This window comes from Typha latifolia, chromosome 4 (assembly GCF_019914945.1).
Source record: "Typha latifolia isolate L0001 chromosome 4, TyphaL0001v2, whole genome shotgun sequence".
Taxonomy (NCBI): Eukaryota; Viridiplantae; Streptophyta; class Magnoliopsida; order Poales; family Typhaceae; genus Typha; species Typha latifolia.
In genome coordinates this window covers 2,441,644-2,460,126 of record NC_133089.1, presented here as the reverse complement: position 1 = coordinate 2,460,126, position 18,483 = coordinate 2,441,644, and the positions used below count along the sequence as shown (strand labels likewise).

The 18,483-nt window shown below is 35.1% G+C and overlaps 1 protein-coding gene across 4 annotated transcripts; it reads right to left on the bottom strand.

Annotated features, from left to right (window-relative positions):
• Positions 1-391: 391 nt before the first annotated feature.
• Positions 392-18,198, bottom strand: LOC140786414 (BAG-associated GRAM protein 1-like). 4 transcript variants are annotated; one of them, XR_012108630.1, is made up of 19 exons: positions 17,781-18,198; positions 16,157-16,207; positions 15,851-15,948; positions 15,652-15,727; positions 13,720-13,854; positions 13,585-13,631; positions 12,634-12,757; positions 12,392-12,508; positions 11,452-11,481; positions 11,255-11,354; positions 9,539-9,645; positions 8,543-8,686; positions 8,351-8,455; positions 6,335-6,481; positions 6,088-6,141; positions 5,599-5,662; positions 5,388-5,449; positions 1,964-2,117; positions 392-887 (listed from the first exon to the last, which is right to left on the bottom strand). XR_012108630.1 is itself a non-coding variant. In XM_073134829.1 (19 exons), the coding sequence occupies exons 1-18, from the start codon at positions 18,048-18,050 to the stop codon at positions 2,016-2,018; spliced, it is 1,833 nt and encodes a 610-aa protein (XP_072990930.1). In that variant the 5' UTR covers positions 18,051-18,198; the 3' UTR covers positions 392-887; positions 1,968-2,015. The 4 variants fall into 4 exon arrangements, 2 of the variants coding, with proteins under 2 accessions (XP_072990930.1, XP_072990929.1); XR_012108631.1 differs by lacking the exon at positions 17,781-18,198 and adding an exon at positions 17,446-17,523; XM_073134829.1 differs by having other exon boundaries at positions 1,968-2,117.
• Positions 18,199-18,483: the final 285 nt, after the last annotated feature.

Here is an 18,483-nt window from a genome sequence, read left to right as displayed (position 1 = left end):
ATAACTTATATAAATTTTAATAACTCATACCACCCGATACTTTACTTATGAATAAATGGTTGTGTTTGTGTTTACAACATCATGAGTCGACTCGAATCCGACCTGATTGCCGTATACTGCCACCTCCTTGGCATGAGATGTACTCAATATCATAACACCAAATGATTGATAGTCTTCTATTGTAAGAACAGGATAGCAGAAAGGAGATACTGCTATAGTTGGGGAATACAGAATTTCAGGTTATCTTAAAAGTTCCCGACATTCTAAACGGATGTTTAAATCTTAGGAATTAACACTTCATCTCCCTCCTTTTGATCATGATCTGGATATTCTGGACTTCCTGGTCACATCTCTGTGTAGTTCCCATCAATGGCAAATTGGAGATGCATAGTAGACACTATAAAAGAAATGTATATAAACTTTATGCTATGATTAAATCATGCATTGTGAGCAGTCCAAGCCAAAACTTATATATTTCCCTGTTAATGCTCAAGATGGATTCTGCGGTTAAATTTAACTAACACCAGCTAATGAGACAGTATCCTGCATACTCCATTCAGTTTTTCTTTTAAAAAGAAAAACTTAAAACACCCCCCCCTTTCCCTCTCTCTTATCAGGGCCAGCGGCACAGCCAGTATTAACCTTCTAACAACAACAAAAGTAACCACCTCAGACTACTCCAAATCAGATTTTGATACTGACGGGCCAGCCTTGCCATCCCCTAAACTCGTCTTGAAGCAGCTGCTGCCTCAGAAGGTGGGGATGCAGCGACAAAATCTGTGTCTGAGTTCATATCCAACAGACTTGTGCATCTCCTTTTTTTCTTCAAGGGCCTCACTGACTTCAGTTTCGCTGGCCCTCTGACCTCCTTGTAATCCTTGCCAAGACTGCGGTTTCAAGCAACCAAAAGTTCTTACAAGGTAGTTGCTAAAGCATCAATTGTTAAACCATAAAGCAGTTGTAGAAAAAAAAAATTTCTCTATAACTTGCAGAGTTATACATCACCTGAATAACATTTAGACATTACATGCAGAAAATTGACAAGGATAACCACATAATACACCATTTCTCTTGGTTGATGACTAGGTGACAATAGTGCAAAGACAGTGATAAATGATAATATGGCTTGATGATTCGATCAATGATGGCTTGCCAGTGGCACATGATGTATTGTGCCACCATTGGCACGGGGCGTGCCGAGCGGCATGCCTCGACATGCCCGCCACTGCCATGCATTTATAATATTTTAAGTAAATTTTTTAAATATTTAGAGATGTTTTGAGTCTTCAGCATATCAATTTTTAATTTTTTAATTTAAATATATATATTAAAACTTACATTATAGTATTCATCTTTAGATTATTTTTTGTAAATAACCTCTTTTATTAAAGATAAACCAACAATTAAATATAATATCATTCAACACATAATATGATCGAATACATTCAATAAAACTAATATTAATAATTGAATATTTCATAATATGATTGAATACTCTATAATATTTGAACACATAATAACATTCAACACATAATATTAATTGATAATATTTAATAATTAAAACTAATATCTAGATGAATGTAGCACGATAGGAAGGATCAAAAATTTTATTTGTCGGCATAAGAATAACATAAAAATGTTGCACTAAACACTGTCGATAATCTTTAAAATTCATCCACTAATAGGATCGTTTAATGTAACGTCTTACATAATTTTCATACAAATAAAAATTTTGCAATTCTTCTGTGATATAATATAATATAAATATTGAACATGAACGGGAACTAAAGTTGATTTGATGATGATTAGTAAAAATTTAAAAAAAATTTAAAAAAAGACTTCACATGCCATGCCGGACGACATGCACCCGTGCCGACCACGGCCATCCTTGGATTCGATCAAGGTAGCCTTACATATAGGTATCTGTAAGTCCCATATGTATTTGCAAATTTAGATGACTTACGCACAGATTGCTTTACTAGGAGATGTGATTGGTTGATCGCTATGATTTTTGTCTATCCTTCAGCTGTTGCCTCGTCGCTGGCATGACTGGAAGCATTGGCCTTGAGAAGATATGTGCGTGCAATTCCTATCATCTGCTCCACTTCCTTCTTGTACTGCAGGCAGCAACCAAAAAATAAATGTAAATGTCGGTTAAAATATATTTCAATGAAGGAACATAATAGTCAGAAAATTGCTCCAAGTTCGATTATATACCCTAGCCTTTTGCAGATGCAAAATAAACAATCTTCCATACCATCAGATAAAAATCAAAATAAATACCCGTCACCAAGAAAGGAGAGATGCTCATGAATGAAGCTTAGCTCAATAACTGATGTGTTCTTATTATCTTATAAGAACACGATAAATTGAGTCCTGTTAACTTGTATTGGGCTTCTCTGAATTCACTGGTGCAGAAAAATATTGTAACATTACTTGGGATTCGACAAGACTTCTACAATTGATTGTCCTCAGCAGCAAAATTTCAGGATAGACTAAAATGGACAAAATGCATGTCCAAGGAATCAGAAAAACGAAGGCCTTAGGTAAGTAAATAAAGGTAACAGATATTAAAAAAGGTCACAGACATACTAAGCAGCTAAATGAATAGTTGAAACTTGCCAGACAAGATGGTTAACCTTCAGGCCTGAGGTGGATGCATATTGGGCTTTCATTCTTCCTGAGATACTTGACCTCAGTAACCCAAATAAAAACAAATGCAAATCACAGTAACCACAGTAAGCTGCTAATAAGCAAACAATGTTTTCAAAAGCAGCTTTTGGCTATTCCAAAGTTAGATGTGATGAAGTTCGAAAGATAGTTGCAAATTTCAATACAAAGACAGGCATCAGAAGAGTGTCGGCAAAAACAGGCATCAAGAAGTTGTTGGCATTACTAATTACCTTTGAACACAGCAATAGGAAAACAACAAATAACAACACAACCTAGCTTCAGTCCAATTAAATGGGAACATCTAAATAGATCCTTTCCTTCATTGATCTATGTTCCAGGTGAGGTTGTGTCAAAACAAGTGCGAGTTATCTCATCATTTTTTTTACTAAATCCTTTCCTTCATTGATCTATGTTCCAGGTGAGGTTGTGTCAAAACAAGTGCGAGTTATCTCATCATTTTTTTTACTACTTCCTTGCACATTATCTGAACTCAATCTCCCTCTCAAGGCGCATTCCGCTAAGATATCACATTATAAATGTGATCTCCCTTGGCCTTGGACATCCCTAAAGTCTAAACCATCTAAAATTATTTTCAAATAATACCTCTCTTTTAACACCATCCCTAACTTATCCCAGCTACAATCATTTCTCATATCTTTCTTACCAACTCCACACACCCACCTTAGACATCCTCAACCTGACATACTCAACTTTAGAAAATAGTATTTCCTAAACCAAAATTTTGTTATGTAATTAGAAGTGATCATCGGGTGGGTGGGGTGGGGTGGGCCGGGCTGGGCTAGGCTGGGTTCGGACCAAGCCTATCGGTCCAAACGAGTTAGGCACTATGTTCGCCAACCCGCCCGTGAGTGGGTCGGACCGGGCTGGACTAGAAAACTCTAGGCTGTTACTAACCCTAGTGGAATTATGAATCTGAGTAGGGTATTGTACTGAGGAACAACTCAAAGAGCTCCTCCTCGAGAACCTCGACGTTGTCGCCTCCCACGCCTCGTCGCCATGGGCTACGCTGACGACGTTGCGTTCCATGCCGTGCTCTGCAGCAGCCACTGCTGCGGGTCAACGGATGTCGTCTCCAACATCGTCAAGAACTTCGTCGATTATCTCAAGAACCCATCACTCGCCTCCCTGAGCCTTTCCTCGGCCAGAGCGAGGAGCGGGTTCACTGATCTCCGCCACCTAGAGAAGTACTCGCTCACCGACATGATCTCTGGTCTGGGCTTAATGGTTAGGTTGGGCAAGATTCAGAGCGAACCCCTCCAAATTTACGAGTCTGTCTGCTCTGAAAGACTGAAACCCTCATTTGCACCAAGCACCCTCATCAGCTCACCAACTGTGGCAGACTTCTTAAACAACGACTTCAGCCTGAGCGCCTTCTTCGTCTTGCTCGCAACGGCGGAGGTGAGCAATCTCTAAAGCGACGGCATAAGCAACCAATCAACTATGATGGAGGAGGAGCATGACCAGTGTCTCTGAAGAAGCAGTGGCAAGACATGGAAAGAAGAAGAAGAGGAATTTTCTTCTCTTCTATTAGTCTTTAGTTTTTCATTTTAGCCCTTGGCTTCTTTTGTTTTTATGGTTTAGGATCTATCTTATGGTAGATATATATATATAGAGAGAGAGCAGCGAGCTTCCAGGTTGAGTTTTTTGGGCCGGGCCGGGCAGGCAAAGGCCTAGCCTGTGCCACCTATTGCTAATTCGGGCTCGAGTCGAGCCAGGCTTAGACCGGTCTAAATAGGGCGAGTTCGAGCTGGGCATGGGCAGGTTGGGCTAGATTATCACCTCTATCCGTGATGCATAGCTAGCCTTATATTTGCCTTAAAACATGTTTGTTTTAACTCTTATCGTGCAAAGTATATTAGAAGCATCTTTCCACTTCAGCCATCCTACTCTAATTCTATGCTTAATGTGCTCAGCAATCACTCTTAGGTACTTCTTATCCATCACAGATCTCTCTTATATAGGTGCAAGACCTACTTGTTCTGAAAACTTTAGACTATAGCTTCTTCTCGTACTTCAAGCTTAGTATTCAATCCTATCTTAATTTTGCTAACTAATAAAGGCATCAGTGATTAACATGCATGATACATATATTAAAGTATAATAGAAAGTTGAGATATCTGAAATAGTTAAATGGAGATGCTTGCTTCACAAACAAAGTCAGTCAAACACGCCATGATTGGATTTGTTATATACTCATGCACATTGTACTTCTGCGGAAGAAAAATAAGGGCACCAAGCTTGAGGTTTTGTGCATGCTTGTCTGCAAGAACATGGTTGGGTAGATAGGGAGATTTATGACTGTATATAATGAGATATTATGAATGGAAGCACCTAAGACACCTTCAGAATTCAGATAGCATAAATTTCTCTATATTCTCTTAAAAGAGCTTCAAAATAAATGAAAAATAAATCAGCTACTGTAACTTCAGGAGAAAATAGGAAAATTTCACAAGACTAAAAAGATACCACTGGCAGCACGTAAAAGAAAAGGTACCTACAGATTTTCATTGTTATTCTTAAAGTGCCCTGCTTACCCAAATAAATTCCAAATTCTTTCTCTCTGCAACAATTTCTTAGGACTTCTGCAGCATATCGAGCCACTCTAAAGTCTAAACTTGCCGAACAAGAAATTGGAGCTAATGGTGCAAAACAAATAGGAAAATGAAATTAAGCAAGAACAATTATATGTATACCTCATCAACAGCTCCAGTCTTTATCTTAGACTGCATAATGCACCACTTCTTGAAATGTGCGCCTGCAAACCATCGAAAGTTGGTTTAACTTAATGAAGGGACAGAAAGTTGGTCATATAAATGAACAAGAAACTAAAACTACAAACAGAAAGAAAAAGAAAAACAATGATATAAATAAGAAACTAAAAAAGGTTAAAAATAAATATCTCACCAACTCTGATATCAAGCAAACACGAAGAATCAGCATTTGTTTTCAATGACCACCTGCAGTGTACCTGAAATAATTAAATGGTGCAAGATTATTCTTCCCAGTTGGCCAGAAGTACAAGTCTCAATACAGTTTAAATAGGCATCTGTTACATAAATATCGCACATCAGCAAGTAGAACGCACAGGTATAGGATTTGCATATCCAACACCATCTCTTTATACCAGTCATGCCAGGTAGCAAAATAATTTCAGTCAACAAGCAATAATGAAAACATTGGCCGTATATGGGGTAAAAGGATAACCGACATATTTCCTAGGTAATACTGCAACTAAGATAAGACAGATATCATAACCATATTTGGTCTACACTCTACAGTCAAATAGTAATTCACTTGAGGTAAAAATGAACTGAGTAAGCCCACAATATATCTAATTATCTACCAACATTACTCTTCAATGCCAAAGGAAGAAGACCCAGGAGTTTAAAATACCTCAAAGCTGGATCCAAATGGAACATCATGTGCCTGTTGGACAGTCTCAAAGATCTGAAAATCAAAATATTGCAAACCAGAGTTATAATCTGCTGTCTCAAAGATCTGAAAAACAGTAAATTGCACAAGAATGATAACCTGCATCTCCACATCTCTAATGTTCGAGAAAGAAAAGGTTTCACAGGGATGATAACATCATTTAGAAAAAAACTTCTAGTGCAACTAATTGAAAAGTAAGAAAACCCACCAAGTTCATTTTATCAACTGAAAAAACTGCATGCTGCCACTCTGTCATGGCTGTGTCTGGAGGACACATCGGACTATGACATACTGATCTGTAGGTTATTTCTCTCACCTGACCATCGTACTCATCAGCAACATGCCATTGACCAAACTGTAAATAGCATTAAGGTTAGTTTCATATCAACTGAAGTTGTTCTTTTATTTTTAGGCTTTAGCATACAATAGATAGCCTTATTATCAATTGGAAAAAGTTGAAATTGCATTCAAATAGTAATATGCACATTTTAGCTTGAAAAAGAAACTGCAAATATAATTTTCTGTAATCAGGATATACAGAAAAGTGAAAAAATATTAAATATTTCAAAGATCATGTTTATTTTCTCTGTAATGCCTGTCACCATCTCTTTGCAGAATTAGAAAACAATCATGTCCATAGCCTCACCAGTGCTCTGTTAATATTTGGAAGTCAGTGAAAAGCATGTTCATTCAACTGATTTTACTTTCTGTGAGTCAATGAAAATTGGAGTCTAAATAGGTACTAGGTCGTATAGATAGAGAAAGAGATGAGACTTTTAGGGTGCTCATACTCTTAAGGAAAAAAGATGTTACTTCAATACCAAAGAACCATGTTCTCAAACATGACCTACAATATTTGAACGTATAAAAACATAAAATTAAGAACTTCTGAAATTCTTAGGCAGTAAGCACCAATGTATGGACATTTTATCAAGAAAGCATGTTAAAAAATAGTGGGGAATTGCACAATTAAAAATAGATAAAGATTTATTGTTGATTAGAAACTTAAAAACATGTACAAACAGAAAATTCAACCACTATCAGGTTTCAATGATTTAGAACTGCAAAACAAATATACTCCATGCATTGACTATTCAGTTCAATAATTTAGACTTCCAATGTATTTCAATCCAATGCTCTGATAAAGAGATTGGTTTGACTAGGTGGGTCGTTGATCTGGTATTAAATTATTTAGTGTACCTCATAAAAGTGAGTAATTCTTACCTAGAAACATAAAAGCTATTTCTGCAAATATGTGTATATGTCTAGCTAGAATCTATAGGAGTGTTCACCTATACAATATCAATGGTTCAGTTATTCTCAGGAAACAAGGAACTTCCATTGGGTAAACGATATGATGACCTAAATTACTGCTTTAAGTTGTTCACAATGTTTCGGATATGCAAAAGAACAATTACATGAAGGGAAGCTCGAAGAGCTCTCTGCCAATTCCAATTTGACAAACTTTTTCTAATTCTCTCATATTTTTCCTTTCAAACTTTAAAATGGGGGAAAGAATTTGATGATTTAGTTAAAATATGTATGAAATTGAAAATTTTCATCTGATACAACAATCTGAGTATTGGGTGCTATGGCACTGAAGTAACCCATGCCATACTCCCTAGAAAAGCTCAAATGACCTTCAACAAAAGAGTACCCGTACTTGGAACCAACACAGATGGGTTCTATAAACTTCTATTACTTTTTCAGTTATATTATTATTACTATTTTTTTTTTCTTAATCTAAACTTTGGTGAAAATTCCAGGAATCATACTCCTAGTGGCAGATTTACAAATGTTAACCTTCTCCTAAAATCAAATGTAGTGATTTTATGGTAGGTAACAACCAGCTCCAATGAGGATATTAATCTATCAACATCTCACACAGACTCCCATGAAGATCAGAACAGATGGCACAACAATACTAAGAATCAACAGAGGCTCTTTGTTTATTTTAGACAAATCATTCATCTATCACTTGACGCATGGTTAACCATCTCACATAACTTCAGATTTATATTTTTGACATTTTAGAATTTAGATACTTCATATCACAGCTAATGGTGAATTATCAATTTTTATATGTAGACGGTGTGCAAATAGAAAAAAATAGTTAATTGTTCTAAAAAATGTATAACCATTCAGTCCTTAAATCCTATACACAAATCCAAATTATGAATCTATATCTTAGATATGACATGTGCCATTGAACAGAGTCACTTACAGTGAGATTTGTATCTTTCCGTGCTGACCGATATTCAGAAATGAACTTTGAGTCATCACTCAATAAAATAACAAAGAATTGCTCTGCAGTGCATGGGAAAGTATCCTGGAAGAAGATTAGTATAATGGTATGTCAGCAATTATAAGTTCATTTTACTCAATCAAGGTCATGGTCGATAAGTTTGATGGATACATTAAATATGCTGACTAGAACTTCTTCTTTGATAAAAGGCAGTAAATTTTCAGTTACAGCAACACTGTCTTCTGGGACTTTTATCTCTTTTCTACTACCTCTGGTGGAGCTACTATGTGCACGCAACTCTGATTGAGCCCACTCCTGAAATTTGAAAATATAACAAGTAGATCATCAATATTGCTGATTAAAAAGATTGCCAATTTGAATATTTCAAAGTCCAAGCAAGCAGAACAGTCAAATATCAAATTTCAAGGCAATGTGTGAAACAAATTATGTGGGTGGGCAAAAGTTCTATCACTGTTAGAGGTGATACAAAAAACATATACATATATGTATAGACACATATAACATGTAAATGAAGTACTAGATAATATATCTCACACTTGTACAAGTATTCTACAAGTGGTTTATATGTGTAAGAAAGATACAAGGAGCTTTGCAATTTTCAGTTTTGGGCTGCTTATCCCCTCCAATTCTCTTGCAAGTACAGAATTTCTCTGCTGCTTTTCTATTTGAGCCTGTGAATACCATAATCTAGTATTCTTCCCTCTAAATTCCCTTACTAGTTAAATGAATATTATCAGACTACTTCTATGGTTTCTTATGCTGGAGGTATTTTATTCACATAGGGGCATTAAACAAGTCACATACTTGCCACCTAAATGAAGTCTGCCAAAAACAGCTAACAATGGTCTAATTGTAGGTACTTTTTAATGATAGTTTAACTGTTTCAGTGGTCAAATTTAGATGCAAAATTCCACAACATACCATATTTCTATAAATCAGACTAACATCAACCAAATTATAAAGTTATTACAGGCACTGCACTCAATCTAGAGAAATCTTCATTCTTCAAGCACATGCAGAAAAATATATCAAACTGAATTAATGCTTTAACATTTTCAAATTGCACAATTGTAATATAATAATAGCTACTGCGAGTAACTATTGTAAACCACTCAAGGGCATTAGGTAAAAGTTCTAACATAATACCTTCTTCTCAGCTTCTAGCATTGCATGGAAATTTTTAGCTGCTCGTTGCAGAGCTTTAAATGTATGATTTCTGTTCCAAAATGATGCGAATTTATATCTCACTCTCCCTGAAAAGTTAGAAGAAGACATATCCATTGTGAGTCAAATTACTTTAGAATGATCTAACCTTCAATCATCACCAATTCTACTTACTCCAGCCTAATACCTTCAGATTTTCATTGTTCTTTTTCAGCATAAGAAAATTGAGGCAATTTGTTTGTTCCTATTTTGTCCAAAACTGCTGGCCAAAGCTTAAAAGAAGATGAAGATAACCTAGCCTTTAATGCTTATTAAGTAAGAGTTCTGAAGCCTATTTTTTGGACTTACAAATTTTTAGGTATATTCTGGAAATACTTACCTTAAATTACTTAGTCCAGCACTTCTACTCCTCTCTTACTTGATTTGAATGACATGGGTTCAGGAAATTGTTCCTAAAGCACATAAGCTGCTCTATGCTCAGAAAAGCCCTTTTATCATTAGTAGTAGGTGTACAATGTCTACACCCCAGCTGTGTTAATAAATTGTTGGTAGAACCGTAGAACAAAATTCAATAAAATATTACATATATTAAAAATATATTTATTAATATATATTAATATTAAATTCTTAATATATATTTTTTTAATATTTTTAATGACTATTATTAGTATTGATGCTTTATCACACTGCCTTTTATGACATGCATGGTTAAGATAGCATTAACATGGACTAACATGGGACGCCTAGTTTAAATTATAATACTGCATTCCATGCCCTTAGATTAAATTTCATGATTTGAGATGAATGGCTTACATAATATTGAGATTGTTTTTCGGAACGTAGTGTTTGGTGATTTGGAGCTTTGGACTTCCGGAGAGACATATACTAAAATATATATGGCAAAATTATTTTGATATACCTTTACATAATCCTACTTCAGTAAGATCATAGATGTTATGAACTCAAATATCTTATCATCAAGTATGCAAGAATTCCGCGAGATATGCTCTTGTTTAAAAATGAGTCTATCAAACAAGGGACAGGGGAAATGACACTATGACTAGACCATGGAGACTCTAGAATAACAAACCTGAACTATTTCAGCTTTAAGAAAAGATTTAAGTGATGTGAACCTTTGTGATGCTGGATCAAACAATACCTATTCACCGCAACTAGTGGCATATGAATCCAGATTATGCTAGCCTGTAATATGTTCGTCTTGCTGAGACCATGCAATTGTTGATATTACACATGGCTGTAAGTTTTTGCACAGAACATATTTCTTCTTGATTCCTTGGCTACAAAATGGTATAATCATCTCTCCTCAACATCAACATATTTTCCTTGTGAAATCTTGTGAAAAAATAATTAAAAACAGCTGGGAATTACATAATAGGAAATTACTATTAACATGTTATTAAATAAACATTCAGTTAAATGATATATATACCTGTTTTCAATGCATTTATTTGATCTTCTAAGGCATATCAAAGGACTTCTTGATAAGCAAGTTCAAAGATAAAACTAAAGTGTTTTACAGACCATTGATCAAATCATTTACACTTTCCTATATGAGTAGTTAACAAAGTCAAATATTACTCTAAAATATAAATATATAAGTATGTAAATGAGAAGATGATAATAGATGAAAAGTAATTTATTAAACACGATCACCATATTATTAGAAAAAAATCTAACCATCTGGGCTCCCTAAGGGAGGTACACCATGCCCACCAGCACCTGTGCGGAGAATTATTGTTATTGCAGGGTTGATAACTGCATGTTGACTCCGTTTTATCTGCAAGTAACAAAAGAAAATCAGTACGTGCAAATATAAATGAATTCTATAAAATAATTTTCCCAAAAAAGAAGCAAAATAGATAATCAAAATATACCTCATCAATATCTCCAAAAGGAAGCACCACCTATCATTTAAGAAAGTGTTATTATTTAAATAACTAAAGCAAATAAATCTATAAAAATCTAAATTTTTAAAGGCTGCATCGCTTTGTAATTTTCTCCTATAAATCTAATCAATTATGAAACAGAAAAATAGGTATCACTGGTTCAAATAGGATACTTATTTAATGGTGTCACTTGCTCATATAGGATACTTATTTAAATGGTGTCATTTGCTCAAATAATAAATAATACACTCAATTGACAATTTATCATGACAACCCACTTTATCCCTGCTTCCTTTCCCCAAAAGTGAAAAGGAAAGGGCTTCCAAAGATATTTATGAAGATGTATAAGCGAAAGCAGAAGTTTGTCTCATTGTCTGAATAGAATTTCATATTTATTCTGTAAAAAACCACACAAACCATCTTCATCAAAGTATTACCATACTTCAGATGATCCTTGTGCTAATTTCTTACTTTCAGCAGATTATTGTGTAATCCCCCTGCAGTTCTCGCTTTAACACCAAAATGATACCAAAAGATTTTTTTGGATTACAAAATTTTGCAACTACTAAACATAGAGTGCAACTACCACAAGATCAAATTAGACAGACTAGTTGTTCAACAGAAATTGCCCAACATAAATTAAAATTATTTATGCACAGGAAAAAGTGGTGACTCATATAATTTATTGTGCAGTGAAGGACAGAAATGTGCATCAACCATTGTAATGGTATTCAACTAGATGTATGAAACAAGTAGCATCAAACAAAAAAAAAAAGATAATCCCCAACAGACCAATAAATATGAGAAAAGAAGATATACATAAAGTTTTTATTTTGAATTCATGAAAATAAATCTTAAGATGGTCATTATATACAATAGATTCCCCAATGAACAAATAGTAAATTTTGAATGAAAGTGGCCAACTAACCTTAATTTGCTTAGAAAATACATTTGAATGGAAGCAAATGTGCCATGCAGAAACAAACATGCGACCATGATATAAGAAGGACCTCTCTAGTGCACATGAATAGCTATGTTCAACAACCTGAAAAGAAAAGGAATTGATGGATAAGTCTCATGGCTTTTTGTCATCACCCAAGTACTGATTGATATTATATGAATTCCAAAGGAAAAAAGTGGCTTGAAATTTAATCCTTATGACAGACTTGCCTCGTCTGGAGGTAGTTTAAATATAGTCTGTAAATGCCCAGGTTTCTGATGAACAACTGTAGGGCCTTGTCTATCCAAAGAAATTCTTCTTCGAGCAGCAGCTCCAACAAAGCCATTCAAGGCCCTAAAAGATTGTTATTTAACATGAGATTAAGAAAATTTATCGATGCATGCTAAACTTTTTAGAAGGTATGTATTCAATGCATAATGAACCATGAACAATAGAAATTGAAATCCACAAAATAAGCAAACTATAATTTAACGTGATACGCGAGAAGAAAGTATCATAGTCACTAATCAAGGCTACAACTAGGAAGGGCAAAACTGGGCAGAGATTTCTGTGCCCCATGTTATAAAGACCTCATAGAAAATATCTTATCTTGCTAGAATGATATCTTGAAACATTAGAAATTGAAATCCACAAAATAAGCAAACTAGAATTTAATGTGATATGCGAGAAGAGAGTACCACAGTTACTAATTAAGACTACAGCTAGGAAGGACAAAACTGGGCACAGATTTCTGTGTGGCATGTTACAAAGACCTCATAGAAAATATCTTATCTTGCTAGATACTCATTACCCAATAGGCAATACAAAAACCTTCAAAAAATGACCCTACAAGTTTCCTCTCATTGTCAAAAAATATTGAATTATAATAGATACTCATTACCCAATAGGCAATACAAAAACCTTCAAATAAAATATGATAAATTCAACAATGATAGTAATATACTGCAATGGTTTAAGGATAGAGGACAAGTGAAATTAAAAAAAAAAAGTAGGTAAAGATCTGATAATATATATAATGTCTTCTTTCTCTAATTCATGAGCAACACAAGATTTAATAAAATTCATGCTCATATATCCCTGCTTCAGTATAGACAGTGAAGAAAGAAAGACAATCAAAGAAGCAGTAACTGAGGAATCAAGGCGAAAAATAAGTAAATAACCTGGATGGAGTCTCAGAAAGCTTTCTTGCTGTAACATGAAGACAGACCTAAGAGAAGAAAAGGATTTCAACTTTTGAATGCAACCAACCAAAACCGAGTATTACTTGACTCGTTCATGGAGTAAATATAAAATACCTGTCCAGATGTGCTATCTAAAGTATACCAATCTGGTCCAGTTTGGTCTTCATTTCCAACTGGAACAGTGACAGTGACAGATCCAAGAACAGTGCTTTTCCATATTATATCCCAGTCATATATTGTTACATTTATCTACAGAAAGAAATGATAAGCATAAAAAAAACCACAGCTAAATAAATATAGAATATCATATTACATAAAGTCATGAACTGTATATACATTATCAATTAAGCTAAAACATGGTTAAAAGCATGGTTCGCAGGATTGGCCAATTCCGATCCCGATCTAAACTCTCTCTCTCTCTTTTTTTTTATCTTTTTCTCTCCTTACCATATAGCCATTATTTTTCTTACAGAGAGATCTAGCACCAGTGAACTCCGACGACGCGGATTTAACTCCGACGAATTCTGGTATGTAATTTTTAATTTTATTTCTTTATTTCTCTCTCTGTTTTTTCATTTCTTCCGCTTTCTATCTCCTTTTTCTTCTTCTTTTTCATTGCACCATAATTTTCTTTCTTTATTTTCTTATTTTTATTATTTTTTCTAATTTTTTTTAAAAAAAATTGTATTTTTTAAATAATATTTAGAATTTACGTAATTTAAAAAAGTCTGATCCGATCCCGGCAACTGATATAGCCGATCCGGCTAATACGTATTATTTTTTGGAAGACCGATCCCGATTTATCGAACCTTGGTTAAAAGAAAATAGATATACACAAAAGTCAATGACAACTTTTTCATACATTAAGCTCACGAATCTAGAAATGGAGACAAGGAATATTTATGTACACATCATTATGTGCAGTTAATTCGTTTTAACTTCACTACTATTATTCTGTTTTGCAATGACTAAAGCACTGGAATTAATGTTTCCAAAAGACCTACAAATATATTCTTAGGCACTGTAAAACAGATAACAGCCATGCTGTTGCTAAGGCCATGATGAGGTCTTAATATCAACATGGTGACTCTATTTTAACTCACTTCATTTGATCTAGAGCAATCACGCATATGTAACACCTGTATTTTTCAGCTATTTATCCTACGAAAATTGCATATAAGCAAAACACAATCAGTATATGGCATTCACATATGAAAATTTGAGGCATTTCATATATGAGAAAGTATTTTAAAAAGAAGCAAGCTGGCTATCCAGCTAGTTGGGAGTGCAGAAAAGACAAGGATGTTGAGATGAATGAGTGGCATCAGCCATACAGATAGGAAAGGAAACAATAGCAATTGGAGCAAGTAAGCAATATGACCGCTCAAGGATAAGGTTGGCAATAAAAGAAAATTAAACCAGATATATCGGACAAGTACAATTATCACAGGACCAGTTGATCTAAAGATACCGGTACCACAATAAAACATTTACATAAAATAAGCATGCCAATGGAATTAACTAATTAAGACCTCATTAAAGAATGAGGCAACAACAACACATGTAATGACAGAAAGTATGGCCAAAAGTAACACTCCCATGAGCCATGAGTGATGAGTCTCATCTTCACTAATAAAATAAGTTTCAGAAAAGGCGACAAGATACACCAACAAGGAGACTACATCGTTTATACCTGATGCTTTCCAGCAAAGTAGGAAATTTCAAGAATTGGCAACAGAAAGATTCAACCACAAGTTCATATGTTTGATCATGGTACAAGGGAATGAACTGTTTGACAAATATCAAGATCTAAATAGAAGTTGCAAGTTTGATAATGTTGCTTGTTCATCGTTTGTTTATCATAGTTCAAGATACAATTGGTGAGTAACTTATTGTCCATAGCGACTAAATGGATCAACAAGGGGGGATCAGGACTTTAGAGCATGTACTAATCCAATAAAGATGTTACAAAGATACTCTACGTCCATTTTTAGCAGTTATCTCTAAATAAATAATAAAAGTTAGAGAAAAAGGAGCTGGAATAACCTGTACAGGAAGTTCATCAACAAGAAAATTGAATTCCTCTCCCCACATTGGGTTTCTTGATCCAGGAACCATGGAGCTGTATTAGGATGATTATATAATAAAAATTAGAGACCACAATAAAGTTAGCTCCAAGTCAAATGCAGCAATACAACAAGTATTCAAGAAAAGCTTCCAATTTCAGATAAGTTGCAACAGTTACCTAAAACGCTTCTCTTCACCACAAGTAATTATTGCATAAGGATCAGATGTTCCATTCAAGTTCGCACCAACTAGGTTTTTAGCAGCCAACAATTCCAACTGAAGCAGATAACAGATTGAAAAAAAATCAGAAGACTGAAATAGAAGAAATATCTGAATCAGAGATTTATCTTAAAGAAACAGCAGAATTCTAGAACACAGCATTCAAGGACTTATATAATCTCTTTAGTCTACAGAAAATAAAAGTAAATATGGTCCAAATAATGTCAAATCATATGATGGTTTAATATCATCCAGAAAGAAGTACCTTGACTACATAAGCAGCAGTGCCTAGAGAGGTTTCCTTGAGCTGACTCATCTACGAAATAAATGGAGGACCATGTCAAACAAATGGAAAAATCATGAATCTGATAATAACTAGCTGATTATCTGAAATATCGAATACATCGTAACTCAATATACTGATCACCTAACCCAAAATGACATAAAAGAAGAAGAAATCAACTTGATTTGAAGTCTTATACATCAAATTCCTACAACCAAAAATACAGTCACATCGCACTGGCAAACATGAGCATATGATATTTTTGATATTGCTAACATCCTTGATGGACCAAATCAAGTTCTTAGGCAGATAAAACATATCCGATCTTCTCCTCATCAGGTCAAGTAGGGCTGCAGTCGCAGCAGCGGCTGCAAGCTCTCTCACTCCTCTTCATTAACCCCTCTTCATGGTCTTGCAGGACGACAAAAAATGTACAAATACCGTACTAACAAATAATAGTACAATTATACAAAAAATGTGATGGGCTTGACAATTATACAATTATCTTATTTCCTTTCTTATCTTTAAGTTCTATTATTTTACAAAAGAAGCAAAAGGATAATTGTGAGAAAGAATGACAACAGAGCAAAGTCTCACCTAGTATATATCAGTATCCATTAATGGTGAAACATATCTAATTCTTTCTACTAAAAAATCTTGATTTCTCACTTGCTTAAAACATCTAATTGTAAAGACCATCAAATATAACATGATCGACATCTAAAGAAATCCAAGTAATGCTTTATTTATACAAAGACCTTTAAAAAATCAGTAAATACATTAAAAACCAACTTTTGTCCCAAACAGAGATCTTCGGTTTTAAAATCAACACCCCCAAACAGAGATCTTCAGTTTTAAAATTAAACAACTCCTCTATTATCATTAAGAAGCTGGTCCTTCCAATCATGCCGGCTGTCTTTAACCATATAGAGTACCTAGATATGCAGTCTCATCTCTCTCGAACCATCTAATTGTGAAGAAATCATAAAAATTACCAGTAACCAGCCTCTTAAGAATCCAAGTATCCCTGAAATTCTTTCTCTACAACAAGAACCTCGAAAAAATCAAGAAAATGTAGGGTGTTATTTGAAAATTTCACGTCTTGAAAACTGACAGCTGTCAATGGAAAAAAAAATTGAAGGATCTTTTACTGTCACCTTGTTATACTTTTTTTTTCTGACGAAAAGGTCAAGTAACCCTTTTTTCATTGAAACATCGCCTTGTTATACTTGATTAGGCTTCATAGGATACATCCTTTTACGACTGGTTACCTTTTGTAGGTGTATTGGAATTCAGTGCAGCTGATCCTGTTCGGGTGGGTCAATACATTGATCATGTTCATCTCACAGTTTTAATCGTGCCCGCTTTAATCCCATGACTTCATATGTGTTCGATCTCAAAGTCGTTTGGTGCACGTAGTAGATGCGTTGGCGCACGTCCAAGAACACGGTCAGACTGAACCAAACCGTCAACCCGCACTGAATCCCCAGTGGATCTCTATTCTTAGATTAGGAATCTCTTATCAATAGTTTATATCTGATTCCTAAAATAGACCTTTTTGTTACTTTCTCCCAAATATAACTGTTTGGGTTAAGGAATCAAATACCTCCTCCTTATCATCAATCGCCGGCTCGTCGGCACCACCAGACTGCAACCGCCCATCCTCCGCCGCTGCCGCTCCACCGTTAGAGAAACACTCGAAAAAGCAGTAGACGGCGATCAAAAGGCACGCCGTGGCGAAAGTGATCTCGATTTCCCACCAGGAGGGGAGGAGGAATCCGGTCGAGAGCAACGCCATGGCCGAGAAAGGCGGCGGGGATTCTAGGCTCGCGAGTTGCACGTTTCTAGGGTTCGGAGGGAGGAGGCGGTCATCCATGGGAAGAGAGAAGGCTTAAGAGGAGATCGCTTTCATGTCGCAAGAACGAGAGAGAGAGAGGGAGAGAGAGGTGTTAGTTGGGACTTTGGAAGGAGACGGCAATAGGGTCTAGGGAGGTGCGATAGAAAAGTACTGGGAAAAAGGAAATGGTTCGATGCGACAACGGAGTAACGCTTCGGGTGCCATATAAAGTACATAAAGAGATGCACTTGTGTAAAAATACTATATACCTATATAATACCTATAATATTTTATTTTATTTTGAAAAATACCAAATATTGTTTGCTAATTAGCTGTATATATTATTAATTAATTAAATGGCAAATGTGTAACAGAGGACAATAGTTCTGGAAACATTATTGCAGAAGCATAGCAAATGACGTGTCCAAAGACTAAGGTGCCGGTCAGACTGGAGAATTGACTAAATTTCACG